General features: G+C 36.8%; 1 protein-coding gene across 1 annotated transcript in view; it reads right to left on the bottom strand.

Annotated features, from left to right (window-relative positions):
* The window catches only part of LOC123518735 (solute carrier family 35 member F5-like), a 59,894-nt gene that overhangs the window by 7,841 nt on the left and 35,912 nt on the right, over positions 1 to 16,141 (bottom strand). Inside the window, exon 7 of the mRNA XM_045279737.1 lies at positions 7,171 to 7,329. Within this exon, the coding sequence (XP_045135672.1) occupies positions 7,171 to 7,329 (159 nt within the window). The remainder of the gene's footprint in view (positions 1 to 7,170; positions 7,330 to 16,141) is intronic.

The raw sequence follows: 16,141 nt of genomic DNA, 5'->3' as shown, positions 1-16,141 counted from the left end.
ACAACCAGTACTAATGGAGTCTTTGTGGTAACCTCAAGGTCATTGGGCTCCTTATGGGTATGCAGGGCTTCACAAAATACTGTTGCTTTCTCTGTCTCTGGGACAGTTGGGTTGTATCCAAGCACTACAAGCAGAAGGATTGGGGATCTAGGAGCCATTTTGTGTCTGGTGAACACAGTGTCCAAGAAAATCCTCTGGTAGACATGAACAAGGTGCTTCTTTCCCCTCTTTATATCAATCTAGATTGAATGAAGAATTTTGTGAAAGCCATGGACAAAAATAGAGCTGCCTTCTAACACTTGTGCACTCTGTTCCCAGTTCTGAGTTCTGTTAAGCTCAAGGAGGGCTTCTTTGTTGGACCTCAGATTCAAAAGGTGATGAAAAATATAAACTTTGAGGAGCTTTTTACCTTAAAGGAACTGAAAGTATGGGGAGCATTAAAGCCAGCAATGGCTTCCTTGGCAACATACTGGTACCAGATTACCAAGATTTTATTGATAAATTGTTAACGTCTTATGAGGATATGGGATGCCAAATGTCCTTCAAAATTCACTTTCTCCACTCCCATCTTGACTTCTTCCCTCCGAACCTCGGGGCAGTGAGTGATGAGCATGGAGAAAGGTTCCATCAAGATATTATTAAGATGGAGAGCAACTACCAAGGCAAGTGGAACCCCAGCATGATGGGGGGGACTTCTGCTGGATGCTTTTGCATGACATCTCAGAGGCAAAGTACACAAGATCATCCCAAAAAAACCCACTTCTAACCATCTGCTGTACTATGATTGTGAGTATTGTGTTTTCCAAATAATTTAGTTTCATCAATGTTCTGTATCTATGTTGTTTTCTTCTGTAATATGCCTTTGTAACTATGTAATAAACATATTATATTTTGAATTTATATACAATATATACAAAAAGATATGTGAAAGCAAAAAAAACTAGAGGTGATAGAACAAAACTGTTCAGAAATTTGAGCTCACCACATCAAAATTAGAAAAACACCTATTCACATCCTTGCCTCAAAGTAAAATTTCTTTTTATAAACCAGTGTTATAAGAGATAAAAAAAAACTGGCCTGGAAAATTCTTAAGTGGAGTTCTGCAGGGGTTGGTATTAGGACCAATAATGTTTGTAGTATATATGAATGATATACCAGAAAATATAGACACTTACATCAGTCTGCTTGCAGATGATAATAAATTAAAGAGGAGGGTGAATAGAAAAGAGGATTGTGAGGTGCTACAACAAGACTTGGATAAAATTGCAGAATGGTCACTCACATGGGAAATAGAATTTAATACAAAAAAGTGCAGCGTATTAGAATTGGAATGAGCAAAAGGCCAAAGGGAGTTTACTCAATGAGGAATCAAGAAATTAAGAAGTCTGAAGAAAAGACCTCGGAATAATTGTGGATAACTTGTCACCAGAAAAGCACATAAATAGAATTACAGGAAATGCCTATGAACTTTTTAGAAATATGAAGGTGGCATTCACTTACATAGATGAAGATATGATAAAAACTGTTAATGACTCTAATACGCCTAAAATTAGAACATGCAGCTACAGTATGGGCAGCAACAAAGCTTCCTCCAAGTTTAAGTGAACGGTCATACGAAAAATGGCTATGAATACTAGGTCTTACAACTTTAGAACAGAGAAGGGAAAGAGAAGCTATAAGAGCAGTGTACAGAGCGATGAATGGACTGGAAAAATTAGATAGGGAAGACTTATTAAGCTGGGACACCGGTGACACAAGAGGACATTGAAAGAAATTAAGAAAAGACAACTGCAGGAGAGATATCAAGAAGTTCAGCTTCCCACAAAGATGTGTAGAGGTATGGAATGGTTTAGATAAGAGTCGTTGAAGCAGAAACAATTCAAAGAAATGTTGGATTTCCATAGATATGGAAAAGGGACAGCACAAGCATAGCACTTTCCCTGTATGATACAACTAGGTAAAACACACACACACACACACACACACACACACACACACACACACACACACACACACACACACAAGAGAAATGAGAACAGTGGTGAGAAAAAGGAAGTCCGAGTGGAAGAAGGTAACCAGTGGAGTTCCACAAGGGTCAGTGCTTGGTCCCATCATGTTTTTGATTTATGTTAATGATATGCCATTAGGAATTGACAGTTACATGAACATGTTTGCGGATGATACTAAAATTATGAGGAGAGTAAGGAATGTGGAAGATTGTAACAAGTTACAGGAAGATCTTGATAAAATATATGAGTGGAGTAAGGAGTGGCAGATGGAATTTAATATAGACAAGACCCATGTTATGAAAATGGGAAGAAGTAGATACAGACCAAACTGGGATTACAGGCTGGGTGATGAGAAAATTAAAGAGACCAATGAGGAGAAAGACTTAGGAGTAACCATGCAAAACACTTTGTCACTGGAGAAACACATTAACAAGATTTTTTGGAAAACATATAACATGCTTCAAAATATTGGCCTTGCATTCCACTACCTAGATGAAGGAATGATGAAGAAGATATTATGTACCTTAATAAGACCCCAGTTAGAATATGCAGCTTGTGTCTGGTCACGACATATGAAGAAAAATGTGAAGAAGGTAGAAAGGGTACAGAGGCTGGCAACAAGGATGGTACCAGGACTCAGGGAGTTAGACTATGAGGAAAGACTGAGGAAGCTGGGGCTGACCACATTAGAAGAGAGAAGAACAAGAGGAGACATGATAACTATGTATAAATTGGTGAACAAGATTGACATACTGGACAGAGTTGATAAAGGTGACCACAAGTAATCATCTCCGAGGACATGGAAAAAAGCTAATAAAAGACATCTGTCTAAATGACGTGAGAAAATACAGTTTCCCGCATCGTAGCATTGATAAGTGGAATAAACTGAGCAGTGATGTCGTTGACGCGGTGTGTGTCAATCAGATGAAAGAGAGATATGACAGGAATGGACAAGGAGACAGGACACAGAGAGCTTAGCTCGGGCCCTGTAATACACAAATAGGTAAATACACACACACACACACACACACACACACACACACACACACACACACACACACACACACACACACACACACACACACACACACACACACACACACACACACACATGCATTGAAAACATAGCTCTTATACAAGGAAAAGCTGAGGTGGACACTGCCTCATACGAGTAATTGCTAAGTCAGGTGTGCAAACACTGATCTTAGCAATGACAATACCATAGCACACATGTCCGTTTTATGTCTAATGGCTCAAACAACTCCCCAAATGACACAAACAATGTAAGAGTTATCAAATGTATCTTAGCCAGTATACAAACCTAGTGGCTTAAAAATACTCAATCAAAGGGCAAAAACTTCCTAGTGGTGCACAAGGAATAAAGTGTAGAAAGAAAAAAATAATAATAATAAATACATAAATAAAAAAAAATAAATATAAAAAATAATTAAATAAAAATCCTGAAAGTGTCCAACTTATCCGATATCCGGCTTAAAACAAGACCAAGTGAAAAGCTAAAAACTAATCCTCCAGGCTAAAGAAAATATCTCCATGAAGGCCACAACTAAATTACTTAAATAATTTTTTTTCATTATTACATACTATAGTTTTTATGTGGCTTTACATCAATATTATTTTATTCCATATAATGTTGTAGTAACGAAATGCCCTATTATTTCTGAGTATCATTCAAAGTTATTTATAAGTCATAAAACAAATCACTAGTCATTATAAAGCTTTTCAAAATAACTTCCTGTTTCCTTATTTTCTAACTACAAAATCTTTCCAGTATTAATAAAGATTACAACTGATTTCTTCATAAAACTGCCTACACAGAGCACTCTGTTTTGAAAGAAACAAATATATTTACAATGCATGTAAAAATTACCACAGCATGTCACCTGCCACATTCCCCTTGCAATTTTGCCCACAAGCCAAAGAAAATATAACATATCCAACATTACCTAAACTTACATATACACTATCATACTAACTATTTGTTTGCTCCTCATAACAGGACACAATACTATAACAGAGGCAAAAAATACTGTATGGTAGACGATGCACTGCAGAAACTTAATCCTGCATTTGTCCATATCAATCATTACAAGGATTTCAGCTTTTTTCCCTATTCATATACTTATTTATTTACAGTACTTTTTGTTATTTTTTTAACAGTGTTCAAGAAAAGTAACCCTTGTATAATTGGAAGTCCTTCATCCAAGAGTTCAACTATTCTGAAATAAATAACTGCTGATTATTGTATCAATATTACTAATATTTACATTTCCATGAACAATTACAACTGTACCATTGCTTTGTTAATTGCTCAGAGATAACTTTAGATTTCTAAGATGATCTGAAATGATGAGATGGATGGAGGTAAGAGAAAAGATCTTGAAAGATACATGTCATACAATCACTTATAAGAGTCATGAAAGAAAACAATGTGTCTATGGATGTAAAAAATAGTGATGCTCTGTCCTTCCTTATTGAGTGTTGATCATCTTTCTTTGTTAATTTTTATGAAACTTTTACCGTTTATTTACACTTGTCAAAAGCACTTGATAGGGTCTAACACAAGGTTTTGATCTCCAAACTCATCTCCTACACCTTCTACCTTTCTCACTATAACATAAATTTCAAGTTTCCTTTCTGACCACTCTGTTGCTACTGTGATGGACAATCATTTTGCTTCTCACAAGTCTATTAACAGTGGATTTCCTCAGGTTTCTGTCTCATAATCGACTCTCTTTTGATAGGTTATTAGGCAAATGGATATATAGATAGAGATTAAGGGAAAAACACAATTATAAAGAAAATATTGGTAATTCAAATACTTCCTAAAACAAATAAATGTACAAGGTAAGAACATTAATTATTGACTTATTCATGGAAGAGATCAAAGGAAATAAAGAGGTAAAAAAGATGACACTAACTGATGATTTTAATCATAATGAAGTACAATGAGAAAAGCTTCAAGTTAAGTGTGATGTAGACATGTGGAGAAACATTAGAGACTGACAATGGATATGATAATGCAATCGATAACCAAAATACAAAATAGAGATGACCCAACAAGACTGATTTGGTACTTAATAAAGGTATAAACATGATAAAAGCCATAACAACATCAAAGCTAATCTAGAAAAGTCACCATGGTATTTGGAAATGGAGATGAGAGATCTCTTAGTTGAAACAGAAGAAATGCACAAATAATATAGAACATTGGAAAGGCAATTTTCATTGATTTCATAAATTTCTTTAACAAAATTAACTAGAAAACAATGAAGAGAATAAAAGATGCAACATAAATATGACTTTTCATGGAAAAATATTAATAAGAAATATTATTTTTTTCTTTTTTATTTTACGTTACGGCCTATAGCCCCTGTAGGCATACTTGAAGAGTATATGTGGGAAGCGCTGTTAAGCTTTCCGCCCATTACTGGTGCAGGCAATTTTATTTATAGTGGTGCCCATATTAGGGCCCATATCACCACCCAAGCGCATCTTCGGTGTGACCACCTAGAACCTGGGTATCATGGTGACATGTAGGTAACTTTAAACCACACGACAAATGGCATATCTTCAAAGTGCTACGTGGTGGGATTCGAACCTATGCATGGACATCTGCCCAATCCCACGTTCACCCACTACACCACCACCTCCCATTCTACACACTTTCAAAATCCCATCCAATTCACCTTATTCCAACCTCCCATGCTTTTCTTAGGAGGGCTACTAGGCAAGGACAACAAAGACAACAAAAAAATGGTGATAAAAAAATATAACTGATTAAAGTGAAAGGCCTACTGATGTGCCAGTCCCCGTAAAGTTTGAAGTGTTAATCAAAATTAGAGAATAAGTATCTTGACTGAGAATACTAGCTAACTCTTCTATTAGACAAGTGAACAGAATAGGGATGAGAGAATGAAGTCTTGTGCAGCGAGGCCATGAGAGGAGGTATACAGCTATAAGGATCAAAAGAACAGTTGGCATGAAAATAGCGGTAGAAGATGGCAAAGGATCCAACATCACAGTGACGAGAAAGAGACCGAAGACAGTCACTTGCAGGAGAGTAGATGACATAAAAAGCTTTTGATTCCAATTTGTCTAAAAAAAGTAGTATGAGTGTGAAGTATGTATAGAGTTAGCAATTGTAGGGTTGAGAAAAATGGCAGAGATAACTCAAAATGCCTAACTTAATTGAAGTTGTCTTACTTAGATTATAAATACAGGACAGACCAAGTATGTTATGTAATAAAGGGGAACAGTTGAGTGTCATTGATGAAGAGGGATAGTTGTCTGGTAGGTTGTTTAGTTGATAGATGGTGGAATTTAGTTTTTGAGGCATTAAACAATACTAGTATATTCTGCCCACAATCAGAAATTTCAAAGATAAGAAGTCAGGCTTTGTGTGGCTTCCCTGCATGATCTGTTTACTTCCTGAAAGGTTGATTGTCTATGAAAACATGTGGAAAATTGCATGGTGGTATCATCAGGGTTGGAGTCGATATGACAAGAAGCTTGGTTTAGATCATTGAGGAATAACAGGCTGAGAGTGGGTGACAGGAAAGAACCCTGTAAACAGCTAAAAAATAAGAGTAAGTAAATAAGTGAGATCACTGACAACACAGTTCTGTATTACTGCAATAGTTCAATTAATTAAATCTCACAGAAAATATTCAACAAGCTCAACTCATGTTTCAAAATTAGTTGAAGCAATACTTACATACATCATAGTACAATCATCACTCATTACCCACAGTTTCAGTTTTCAGAGTTTCACCTTTATATGGATTGCTGCCAACAACGAATTCAAATAAGAGAGTAGGCAACCTACCAGTGTTCATAGTTTTTGTTAATTGATAAAATTTAAGTTACTATGTACATGAACTTTTTATTTTAATTTTCTTTATTTAAAGCAATGTTTTGGTGGCTCAGGGTGTTTTTACTGAGGGTTAGAGAAGGCACTAATTTTGCATGGGCTTTTCTTATCCATGAGTGTCTGTTACCTAACAACCATGGATAACAGAGGATGACTGTACACTCAATACAGAGGGAAATCTCTCAACTAATAATTCCAATGAATTGTCTCCACAAATAAAAAGCTATTAAAATTTAATGCCATCTGGTAGCCCGCTCTATTATCAGACACCTGGTGATGTGCTTTGCGGCCAAAAGTCTGAGGATGTTCAATAGGTAAGTAGCGCCAGAGAACCAAGTGAGTAAGTTGGGCTCCTTCATCAGTGTCTCTGGCAACACTGGAGGCAACTTGATCCACAGTGAAGATGGAAGCAGGAGGGAGGTCTGTCCTCTGCAAGATCTTTGTGTTAGAAGAAGTTAACTTTTCCACTTACATATAGACATTTTCCTGCTAGATGGTAAACAAGTGCAATCTTTTGCCATTTCTTTTTCAAACATTAATATTAAATCTTTGTGTATTAAAAAGATGAATCTTTATTCATTAGTTATATGCTAAATATGATTCCTTGTAAAATAGGTAATGGAAAAGCAAAAAAAAATTAACAAAATCATTAAAAAATAGAGGTTTGTTGAGATACTGAGTAAACAATAAAACAATTAAGCCAAGATTATACTGAAAATTTGCAAGAAAATTATTCAAGACAATATTATATTTTTGTAGTGCAGGAATCAATAAGTTAACATTAAATAAAAACAGAAATCAAGAGACATGACTAACATAAACAAAACACAAAAAAAATTATACAGAGACCACAATAAGAAAAAAAAATCAAACAATTGTTTATTTCTTGATTTTTTTCTATCTTTTTCTTTCTTTCTTTATTAATTCATTTATTTTTGTGCAGCTGTAGTATTTACTATAATGTTTTTACTTGTGATACTAGGCAAGAATAAATAGAAAAGTAAGGGATTGATCAGTAAGGAGTCAAACTTACATTTCCAAAGAGTATGTATGTTGCTTGCTTGATTCATCCTACCTTCATATAAATTTTTCAGTGTTTCAATTACATACCCATTGGAAGCATGACTTTTAGTGATAGCAGTAAAGATCCTCAATAAGTATCATACACAGTATCAGTTCATCCCATAGATAAAATCAAAGAGAGATCCAGATTGCAATAATCCCATATAAGGGGCTATGACAACCTAAAGGTCTTGTCAGATGTTTGAGCTCTATTGAATACTTTTCAGGGCAAATTCATTCTGCCTTGAGATAAATTTCACAAAGGTTTAGTGAAATCCTTAATGGAGACATGACACAGACTAGACAGTTCATCACCTGAAGGATCTGGGTTTACTGACTCCGTGCAAAATTTTCAAGATATATCTGCACTAGGTTTTTAAAGGACTCAATAAAGGTAATTTAAAAAAGGAAAGCATCTTCAAACAGATGAGGGGACCTTAAGTCATGCATCAGCCTAGAATTGCATGATGCTGTAGTTATGTTATGTTATGATGGGGTCACATTAGTTTTTTGTTTTTTTTACTATGATGCCCTTGTCAGTCATAAGAGGGCTGTCGCCAGCAGTAATGACGTCATTTTAACGGCATTTGGCCCATCTTAAGATAACTTCAGTCAAGTCGTATGTTAACATGATGATACCACATGATATCATAAGATGTCTTTCTAGTCGCACGTTATCATAGAAGCGTTACAACAATCAAGTACTGCATTTGACTGTTGGGAAGAGATTCACGACAAGCAAAGTCATTTCATCGGGCAAACGATGATATACGATGACATTATAGAGATACAATGTCGTATGTGCTGCAAACGACATAGTTTGACATCAAACCAAAAACCCTTAAAATACTGAGTTACGACTGTTTTTTTTTTAACATATGTCAGCCAACAACGTATGAAAACATTGTCGCAAGAATCAAAATGACAAGTGTGACTGCTTGTGACGCTGCCAGTTACTCCAGCCAGTGCTCCCAGGTGCAGGGTAATTACCCTGTTTTAGGACAATTTCAGCATTATCAGGGTAACATTATTTCGTTTCAGGGTAATTTTATTTCATTACTGTACATATTATGGTAATGTTTCTTACATGTACTATCACGGAATGAGCCAGCAACTACAAGCCTGATCAAAATAAATGGATTGCTGGTGAACCAAGTACAGGCAACCCCCGCTTAACGAATGGGTTACGTTCCTAAAAACATTTGTTGCATGAATTTTCGTTAAGTGAACCAATTATAACAAGTTTGACCCCTGATTTGAATGTCCATTGAGAGTAAACAAAACGAGAGTGCATCATAGTACCGTAAAAGGTTTAATGAAAGTAAAAACTATGAAGTTAAACATCTAAGCAGTTTAGTTTAAGACTAAGTCATTATAATGTACACTAATGTATGTATGTAAGTAACTTTATAATGTTGATAACCTTAAATTTCTTAAGGAAGGGAGAGTGGAGCAGGAACAAACGCTAGCCGGAAACCTGTGGAATATAAACAAAAGGCGCATCATTATACCGCATGCAAAACTTATGTACTACAAGGCTTTCCATTTTATCCATTGCAGAGTCACAAGTTTGGGTGGTTCTTTTAGCTTGCAAAGAAGATATGGTCTCACCAGCCTTCTTAATAGAGTCTGCTGACTTGAAAATAGTAGAGACAGTAGATGGAGTCAAGCCATGGTAGCGAGCAATTCTATTAGTTTTTTCGCCTCTCGAGTCTGTGAATAATATCCAGCTTCACTTCGTGAGTAGAGACTTCCTGGTCTTCTTAGCAATGCTAGGCGACATTGCAGGGCTGGTTGCAGGGCGATTTGGTGGCATGTTGAGTGAGGGAAGACGAGCTGCTGCTGATGCTGTTATTGTTTTGAACTAAAAGCGGGGAAGGGTAGGGTAGTGAGTGGTGCGAGTTTTGTCCATGAGAGGCACTGGTGTATTCAAAAGCTTGTTGGCTTGCGTGATACAGCAGGGCTTTCAAACTTGGAAAAAATTGCCAGGATAAAATTTCATTAAAGCGAGTTTGGTGTTCGTTATACGAGCAGATGGTAGTAAAAGGAAACATTCGTTGTAGCAAAATTTCGTAGTGTGAACGTTCGTTAATCGGGGGTTGCCTGTAGATCATCTTGACAGAACTCTGAAGGTGTTAATCTCTCTCTCTCTCTCTCTCTCTCTCTCTCTCTCTCTCTCTCTCTGTGTGTTCGTTTGTGTGTGTGTGTGTTATTCACCATGGTCATCTACTGGTCACCCAGCCAGTCTTTCCCCTACGGAAAGAGCTCAGAGCTCGTAGTGACTGATCATCGGGAAGGACCGAGACTACACCACACTCCACATACCGGGAAAGCGAGGCCATAACCCCTCGAGTTACATCCCGTACCTATTTATTGCTAGGTGAACACACTCTACACATTAAGAGGCTTGCCCATTTGCCTCACCACTTTCCAGGACTCGAACCTGGACCCTCTCGATTGTGAGTCGGGCGTGCTGTGTGTGTGTGTGTGTATTTACCTAGTTGTATTTACCTAGTTGTAGTTTTACAGGGCCTGGGCTTTATGCTTGTGTGGCCCCGTCTCCATATCTACACTTATCCAATCTTACTTTAAAAGTATGCACACTCGTTGCAGACACTACTTCACTTAAACTGTTCCACGTCTCAATACATCTTTGCGGGAAACTATATTTTTTAACATCTCTCAGACATCTTCCCTTTCTCAGCTTTTTACTATGCGATCTTGTGCTTGAAAGTCATATTCTTCTCTCAGGATCAGTTTCTCATTATCCACTTGGTCCATTCTGTTGATCAATTTATAGACTTGTATCAGATCTCCTCTCTCCCTTCTTTGTTCCAGGGTTGGTAGATCCATAGCCTTTAGTCTCTCCTCATATGTCATCCCTTCAAATTCTGGAACCATTCTTGTAGCCATTTTTTGTAGTCTCTCCATCTTTCTTATGTGTTTCTTTTTATGGAGGTCCACACAACTCCTGCATATTCCAATCTGGGTCTTATTATAGTACTTATCAATTTCTTCATCATTTCTTTGTCCATGTAGTGTAATGCTAATCCAATATTCCTTAGCAAATTATATGTCTCTCTGAAAATTCTATCAATATGGCTTACCGGTTGATTGTTTTCTTCCATCGTCACTCCCAAGTCCTTTTCCTTTTTTTACTTTCTCTAGTTCTACTCCATTTCCCATCTTATAGAATCCCACTGGTCGTCTTTTATTCTTTCCCATTTCCATGACATTGCTTTTGTCCACATTGAATTCCATCTCCCACTTTTTACTCCATTTCCAGATCTCATTTAGGTCTTCCTGCAGTATTTCACAATCCTCCTTTTGCTTTATAACTCTGCACAGTTTCGCACCGTCCGCAAACAGATTTATGTAGCTCTTCACTCCCTCTGGCATGTCGTTTATATATATATGAGAAAAAATATTGGCGCCAATCCTGACCCCTGTGGCACTCTGCTTTCTACTGCTCTCCACTTGGATTTCATATCTTTAACTACCGTCCTTATTTGTCTCCCCCTCAAATAATTTTCCATCCATCTCAATGTTCTTCCTTTTAAGCCACCCTTCTCCTCTAACTTCCACAGTAATCTTACATGTGGCACTTTATCAAACGCCTTTTTTAATTTCAAATAAATACTGTCAACCCATCCCTCTCTCTCTCGTACTCTATCAGCTATTCTAGAGTAGAAACTCGGTAAATTTGTTACACACGACCGACCTTTTCTAAAACCAAATTGGCTATTTGATAATAATTTGTTGTCTTCAAGGAACTCGATCCATTGTTTCTTTATTACTCTTTCACACATCTTGCATATTACACTATTTAGTGATACTGGTCTGTAATTTAAAGGTTCTTCCTTCCTTCCGCTCTTATATATGGAAACCACCTCAGCTCTTTTCCATTCTACTGGTACTGTTCCATTTTCTATTGAGCATTTTATGATGTTGTATATAAGACTTGCTAGTTCTTCCCTACATTCTTTTAATATTTTGCCAGAGACTTCATCTGGTCCCATTGCCTTCTCTTCATCTAATGTGTGTGTGTGTGTGTGTGTGTGTGTATCTACCTAGTTGTTGTAGTTGTAGTTTTACAGAGCCTGGGGTTTACGCTCGCATGGCCCTGTCTCCATATGTGCATGTGCGTGTGTGTGTGTGTGTGTGTGTGTGTATTTACCTAGTTGTATTGTACAGGGTTCAAGCAGGGCTCATAGTGTCCTGTCTCCATGTCTCCATCTATCTAATTTTTCCTTAAAGTTATGCACATTATGTGCTGTAACAATTTAATTATCCAAAGCATTCCACTTTTCCACTATTCTGTGTGGAAAACTGGATTTTCCAATATCTTCACACACTGCCTCATCTTGATCTTCTTTTCATGTTTTCTTGTCCTTCCATCTTCTGTCAACAGCACCAGGTCTTCCTTGTCTATCTTTTCAATACCATTGACTATCTTGTACATTGTTATTAGGTCCCCACATTCTCTTCTATCTTGTAAGGCTGGCAGTCCCATTTCCTTCAGTCTTTTTTCATATGTAAGGTACTTTAATTCTGGCACCATCTTTGTAACAATCTTCTGTATCCTTTCCAATTTTCTTATATCCTTTTTTGAACTTGGAGACCACATCACTGCTGCATATTCCAGCCTTGGATGTATCATGCTTGTGATGATTTTTTTCATCATATCTTTGTCCATGTATTGAAATGCCACTCTTATATTAGTCAACATTTTATATGATAATCCAAATATCTTGCTTATATGTTTTTGGGCTCAGATCTTCCTGTACAATCACTACCAGATCTTTTCCTCTTTAGTCTTCATTATTTGTTTCTCTCCCATTAAATAGTTCCATACCGGTCTCATTTTACTCTTTCCTAGTTCCATCATGTGACATTTCTTGGCACTAAACTCCAATTTCCACTTCCTACTCCACTCATAGATCTTGTTTATATCTTCTTGTAACAGCAGACAGTCCTCTCTGGTTTTGATAACTCTTAGCAGCTTTGCATCATCAGCAAATAAATTTATACAACTGTTTACCCCAATGTGAATGTCACTTACATAAATCTGAAACATAATTGGGACTAACACTGACCCTTGTGGCATCCGCTAGTTACTTTAACCTAAGATGAGTATATATCTCTGATCATAGTTCTCATTTCCCTATCCTTCAAATAATCTCCTGTCAATTCTAGCAAAGTTCCTCACAGTCTTCCTATGATGTCTAGTTTCCAAAGTAATCTTCCATGAGGGACTTTATCAAAAGCCATTTTTATATCCAAGTATACTGTGTCCAGCCATCCATCTCTGCTTTCCAGTCCTATTACTCTCGAGTAGAAGCTTAATAAATTTGACCTGTCCTAAACCTAACTTCTCTGTTAAATATGACTTGTTCTTCTTCCAGATGTTTAACCCATTTATACTTTGATAATTATTTCACACAACTTCCCCATAACACTTGTAAGTGACACCAGTCTGTAATTTAATGGCTCAGTTGCCTTTCCTCCTTTAAATATCGGTATTATGTTGGCTCTCTTCCATTCTAGTGGAACTTTCCCTTCATTTAGTGAATTTGTAATTACATATTCCCCAAATTGGATCCAACAATTGCTCTTTTAGCACCCAGCCAGATACACCATCTGACCCCATTGCTTTTCTAACATGCAATTTATCTATTAATTTTCCAATACCCTCTTTGTGCAATGTGATTTCCTGTAATCCTTGGCAATGCAATGTCCTATTTGGTTCTGTACAATCCTCTTCTACAGTGAACACAGTTTTGAAGCTCTCATTCATTATTTCACACATTTCCTTCTCTGTTATGTCTTCCCTCCTTTAATTATTTTTTCTATTGCTTCCTTGTTTTTCATCTTACCATTCATAAATTTGTACAAAAGCTTGGGCATGTCTTCACTTTTATGCACCACATCTTCATCAAAGTTTCTTTCTTCCTCTCTCCTTACTTTAATATATTAATTTCTTGCATCCTTATACTGCCGTCTGTTATTGTCATTTCTCTGTTTTATGAGTTTCTTCCAAGCTTTATCTTTTGCATTTTTGCTTCTGTGCATCTAGCATTGTACCAAGCATGTATTTTTTTTTTTCTCAACTCTATAAAAAGGGTATGTATTTCTTTACTTCTCCATTATATTTCATATTTCCCTTGTATTGTCCTTCCATGCATAATGTTTCTCCATTCAATATCAGCAAAAAATTTTGTTAATTTTTCAAAATCTACTCTTGCATAATTTAATCTCTCTTTTTGTATTCCTCTTTGTATCTTATCACATCCTCCTCCTGTATTTCCATCTCTAATGTCACATGATCACTTTTTCCTATTGAACTAAGGTATTGTATGCTGGGAGGGTGTGAACACTAAGTCAAGCACTGATGGTTCTTCTTCCCCCCAGTACCTTGTTGATTTCTCCACCCCCTGGTCCATTGTATTTACCATAGTCAACTGTAACACCTCCTCACTCCATTGTCCAGCATTATCATTACTTCCATCTCCCTCCAGTTTATTTTTTTACAATAAAATTCTCCAACTAACAGTATTCTTCCATCTCTTCTTATCATATTATCTAAGTACTTAATCACCTCTCTTTGCATTTCTTTATGTTCCTCAGTTCCCCATGTATTTGTCTTAGGTGGCACATATGTAACTATGATTTTTCTTTTTTTCAATTCCTCTGGTTTGATTGTTACTCCCATAACTTCCACCATGCCCTCACCATATCGCACATCCTCCACACATACATTATCAAGAACCATTATTAGCACTCTTCCTCCTCCTTCACCCTTCCTCTCTCTTCCCCAGCTATTATATCCCTCCTCTTTAAAGTTAACATGGATCTCCGCTTTTAGTTTTGTTTCAACGATGCACATTACATCTGGCTTTTTCTCTTTCAAATAATCCCTAACCTCCAACACGCTGGATAACAACCCATCTATAAGTATAATTCACTCTTAATTTCTTGCCTCCTCCTTCTTCTGTAGATACCACTTCTTTAGTTTCATATCTAGAACCCTGCAGTAGAAATTCTTTTTCTCGATCTCTGTCCTTTTCTCATTTTTTTTCCTTATCTTCACTTCTTAGCACTTTCTCTTTTTCCCTCTCCTCCAGGTTCATATCTCTTTTTATCCATATATCTTTATGTTCAGTATTGTCTGTCGGCCAGCTTCCTTTTCCTTGTCATAATTTCCTCCACCGCCACTTGTGAACTCATTCTCACTTTCATTGGTCTCCTACCCCCTTCACTAAATCTTCCCAACCTAATCACTTCCTCCACCTCCTAGTCCAACTTCTGTGTGCTGTCCTCAACCTGTTTGATAATAGTTTTGGCCAATTCTTTCTCTTCATGCTTTCTCATGAACTTTTTTTTTTTTTTTTTTTTTTTTTTTTTTTCCTGAGTGTAAGTGTATGTATCTTTCTGTCTGTCTGTCTGTCTGTCTGTCTCTGTCTCTCTCTCTCTCTCTCTCTCTCTCTCTCTCTCTCTCTCTCTCTCATTACACACACACACACACACACACACACACACACACACATACAAACACAGACACAAACACACACTTGAGACCCCAATATATACCTCCACGGGCTCCTTCTGGGCACACCCTTGCATTGTCAGGCGAATACAGGGCGTCATTGCACATTTGTCAAATGCGTCCATTTCAACATCGTTTGACATCATCCAACATCATCCGACATTGTTAGCATAGCATTCGTTGTCACAAACCAAGAAAATATGAAAATTCTGGTTGTTCCCATTTTCTTTGGTATGTCTTACGTCAACATTGTGGGGGTGCCGTACGACGTATATCATCATATGAGGCATATATGTCATCGTATGTCTAGGATCTGATGTCATATGTCCTTCCTTTTTGCGTGTCCTACTTGCACTGAAATGCTCCCAATCATTAGGTCAGTCAAATGCAATAGCATAAAAATGGCCCGTACAACCGTCGGTGGCATCGTAGTAAAAAAATAAATAAATAAATAAAATAAATAAATAAATAAATAAATAAATAAAACTAAAAATAAAAATAAAAATAAAGCTTTAGTGTGACCCCAGCATTAAAATTAAGAGTTGTATCAGTTCCATAGCATACCAACAGACAACAGTATCGGAATGCAAATGCTATGGTACTGAACAGTATTTTTTTTCTTTTATGTTATGT

This window comes from Portunus trituberculatus, chromosome 44, assembly GCF_017591435.1.
Source record: "Portunus trituberculatus isolate SZX2019 chromosome 44, ASM1759143v1, whole genome shotgun sequence".
NCBI lineage: Eukaryota > Metazoa > Arthropoda > Malacostraca > Decapoda > Portunidae > Portunus > Portunus trituberculatus.
The sequence above is the reverse complement of the archived record's forward strand: the minus strand, read 5'-3'. Positions and strand labels throughout refer to the sequence as shown.